Source organism: Kryptolebias marmoratus, linkage group LG2 (genome assembly GCF_001649575.2).
Source record: "Kryptolebias marmoratus isolate JLee-2015 linkage group LG2, ASM164957v2, whole genome shotgun sequence".
Classification (NCBI taxonomy): Eukaryota; Metazoa; Chordata; class Actinopteri; order Cyprinodontiformes; family Rivulidae; genus Kryptolebias; species Kryptolebias marmoratus.
This window is the reverse complement of record NC_051431.1, coordinates 15605735-15609791: the sequence shown is the minus strand read 5'-3', so window position 1 is coordinate 15609791 and position 4057 is coordinate 15605735. Positions and strand designations below refer to the sequence as shown.

Sequence of the window (4057 nt, the reverse complement as noted above, 5' to 3'; positions counted from 1 at the left end):
GGGGGGGGGGGGGGGGGGTCCAAATTGCTGCAGATGAGCTCTAACAGATAACAGACCAGAGACACAGAGGCAGCTTCACAAATCCCTCCACGTTCCTTGAACCGGCTGAGCGCACGGCGTGGCGTGCCAAGCCGAGCACTTTCCCAACAGTACAGCAAAAAAAAAAACCCAGTAAGCCGTTTCCCCTCGAAAGTGGCTGCACACAAAGATCAGTAAAAGTCATAAAACACGGGATGTTTACTCACACCGTCTGAGTGTTGTTGTTGTTTTTTTTCCCGCGGACTCTGCTGGGCAGGTGTGTCCTCGGCGTGCTGTCTGAACGCGATCCTTCGAGCTGGTGAAGAAGAAGAAGAAGTCGAAGGTGTGTGTCAGTCTGACAAGCTGCAGCCTGCGCCCCCCTCTCAGCCCCGGAGGCTCAGACGGATGCTGTCAGCCGTTCTGCCGAATTGAATATTTGACAGAGAGAGAAAGAGAGAGAGAGAGACTTGGACGCCTAATTTAACATTTCTGAAACCCCACGAACCTGCCGGTTCACAGGCTGTAAAACGCAGGAGCCTCCACACTTCACCTCTGCGACACTACGGGGTTCCACAGACACACAAACGTAAACATATTCTTGGCACTAATGGAACCCCGTACAACACACTTATTGTAAATCAGCTTGCAAGGTTTTTGTGTGAACCTGCTGAAAAAAAAACAAGCATGTATCCTGCCTCCAGACAGAACTAAAGAGACACATTATCATATGTATATGACTGTATTGGAACATTTGGACAGAAATGGGAACATTTAGAGTAAACACCAGGCCATTTATGTCCACATCTGATCATAAAATGAGCTGGCTGTTCCATAGTTTGTCATATTAAAAATGCAACACTTTAATGTTGCTTTGGATTGTTCACTTGGAGTCAAGTTATTGTGAAGTATTAAACCTCTTGTAGCCGAATCTCCTCACGTCTGATCGAGCTCACGTCTTCAGAGCATCGAACAGAAGACTTTCCTCAAGACTGAGCTGTAAAAAAAAAGCTACAGCGCGAAGCTCTAAACCAGTGGTTCCCAAACTTTTCAGCTTCCGACCCATAAAATAACAGTGACAAAGGTGTGTGAGCCCAGCTGTTGGCTGTTTAAACATCCAAAAATGCTAATGACTCTATTAAATAAGGACAGTCTTAACATCCATTATGCTATTTTTTAATCAATTTATGGACTTGTGTTTCAAGTTTTTGTAACGAATATGGTGCAAGCATAGCATAAAAACTAAGTTTTTTTTATTTTAAATTGATATCTGGAGATTATCTGAGGACCCCTACTTGGTGTTGAGTGACCCACACTGGGGTCCCGACCCCAACTTTGGGAATCATTGCTCTAAAACCATTGACAGGCGGGGAAATCGACAATCAAAGCCTGACTTTGGACCGCTGAATGGCGCAGTGGGTTGTTTTCTTTTCCATCTCCTGTTTTCAACATACACTCAGGATACCGTAATAAAGATTTATCTGGCCTTTACGTAGTCTGACACTACACTTTAAAAGTCTACCGTCACATACAAATGCTTGTGTTTAAACCGAGACAAGCCAGGCTGCAAAAAAAAGAAAGCAAAAAATGAATAAATAATGTGTTTTCATACCTTAGCCAAAGGATTATATATGTGTGTAAGCAAAAGTAATCATAAATCAGACTAATCCCGTCAGGATCCTAATGGAAAAAATACATGACTCCAAGGTGAATGTCATCCATTTTCCTCCCGTGTGTTTGGCAGAAATGCAATGGCGTGAGTGTGTTAGTTTGGAGTGTTACACTGAACAGAAAGGTGAGAAAGAACGCTTAATGTCTCACCTGACCCAGAAACTTTCTGTATTAATGATTACTTGTCCCTTAAGCCACTGTAGGGGAGTGTGAGAAATAAAACACTCGCCCTTCCAGCCACTCTGTCTTTTGTCTGCGTCAAACGGGCATTGACTCATCGAGGGGAATTATTCTAATTATTGATAATGGTTAGTAGTGGCGTCATGAAAAGCAATACTTTCTGAAATCCTCCTGCAACAAAACGGTCTGTTTGACTATAATCTCTGGAGTGTGTGTGCGTGTGTGTGTTTCAGAGAAACAATAATTTATGAGCACATTTACCCCCCCCCCCCATCTTCTGCAAGAAGTCCTGACCTTGAGTGGTTTGCACAACTTCCATTATGGCTTCACAAAGGTCATCCTTTAAGGTGGAGCTAAGATGGTGGGCCCTGACTGAACCGAGAGGCTTCATCTGTGCAGATTGTGCTCAGACTGTACGGGAGATTTAATGCTCTGCTTTAAATCTAATTTTACTGCCTGATTATTTATAACACGTACATTATGTAAACTGCATCCATGCACTCATTTTTACCATGAACCCTTTTATTCCTCCTTCTCCTCCTCCTCTTTGATTGTTTTCTTTCAAAACACACTATTATCTGCTAAAAATAGCTTTTCAAAGTGTTAAATATGAGTAATTCAGCTGAAATTTGGTCTCTTTTGATTAACGTTTTGAATCATGGTTTCAGTTTTAGCTGGCTGAACAATGCCCTGCCTTGTTTATTGGAAACAAGCAGCATTCTAGTGAATGATAAGATCCCAAACATTTCTTTTTCCCCCCTATTGTGTTTTTGCCACTCGATCGATTTTTCCTCGATCGACTGCGGATTCTTGTTGCTAGGCAGCTCTGCCTCTCTCCCCTGTTCCCCTTGAAAGCGCCTGCTATTTTGGCAGATAACACGAATGTTTTTTTTTTTTTTAATTATTTTATAATAAAACAAAAATGAATGTGTAAAGCAAAACCACCGTCGACGGTGGTAGGGGAAAAGAATTAAAAAAAAAAAAAAAAAAAAAAAAGGACGGTGTTGTTTTTTTCTCATCGGGTTTGGTCGCCATTTTGTCTTTCGCCGCTTGGTGGAGCCGTTGAGCTTCGTGTCCGCTGAGGTGAGGCTCTCCGTTAAATACCCCCCCTCCTCGCTCTCTCTCTCTCCTCTCATCCGCTCCCCTCTGCTCTTTCTTCTCCGCCTGCTCTCTCCTCTGGTTTTACAGTAACAGTACGCTCTCGCAGCGGCAGCAGGAGCCCGAGCTCTCCCTCCCTCTCTCCATGTAAACTGACCGTTTGTCATCAATCATGGCCGCCGGAGTACAGATTTAACTCCCCATCTTTCCTCCCTGTCGACTACTTCTTCTTCTTCTTTTTTTTTTTTTAAAAAAGGGGAGGGGGAGCATTTCTGTTTTGAACTGCGGTCCCGCACGCTGATTTCGGACCTCTCCTCCCCCCCCCCCCCCCCCCCNGCAACCTCTCGGAATTACAATACACCTCGCAAGGGAAAAAAAACACCATTCATGTCAACGCTCCAAAATGCAGCCGCCGCCGAGGAAGGTGAGTGCTTTCCAGCGGGGTCCCGTTATGTTTTAGCTGCCGTGCCCGTGACGGACAATGACAGGCTCGTAACAGCGCGTTATAACCTTTGCGTATTTACACACACACACACACAGAGGGGAGAAAAAAAAGGAAGCCACAAGCTTGTTATGGTATCGAGGGGGAAGAGAAAAAAAGGACCCTCGCTAGTCAACATTAGCAGGCGTGTTAGCTTGACGAGCTCTTCATGTGCCTCTGTGCAGCCGTCAGCCGTCAGACCACGTTAGCTGCGAGGGGCTAGGTGGGCTGTCAGGAAACAAAGCCGCCAGTCTGTGGCATTAATCACAGCGTTGTGGTGGTTTGTCCTTTTCAGCGTGTGCGCGTTAACATGTGTTGCTAAGTGGTGACTGGTTAAATCCTCCCCCCCCCCCACAACCCACACACATACATTCAGAAAGAGCACATTAAAAGCTGTCGCTCTTCGAGATGCATCTTGCCCCCCCCCCAGGAAGAAAGACCTTCAGCCCGTCCTGGAGGGTGTGTGTGTGTGTGTGTGTGTGTGGTCACATCTTCTGAAGAGGCTGATAAAAGCTGGAAGTCCAGCATGCAGAGGAGACACGATGTCTGAAACGCCGACTTATTGATTGTCTCTGTGGCTGTAAAGGGACCACATCCGTCCCTCTCTTGTGT

The 4057-nt window shown here is 45.3% G+C and overlaps 1 protein-coding gene across 2 annotated transcripts in view; it reads left to right on the top strand.

The window, feature by feature from the left end:
- The first annotated feature begins 3046 nt into the window (after nt 1–3046).
- LOC108244644 (F-BAR and double SH3 domains protein 2) overlaps nt 3047–4057 on the top strand; it is a 58852-nt gene continuing 57841 nt past the window's right edge. Inside the window, exon 1 of one of the 2 annotated variants that reach the window (XM_037980380.1) lies at nt 3047–3388. In XM_037980380.1, the coding sequence (XP_037836308.1) occupies nt 3368–3388 (21 nt within the window). In that variant the 5' untranslated portion in view covers nt 3047–3367. The remainder of the gene's footprint in view (nt 3389–4057) is intronic. The other variant, XM_017431021.3, reaches the window with a different exon arrangement.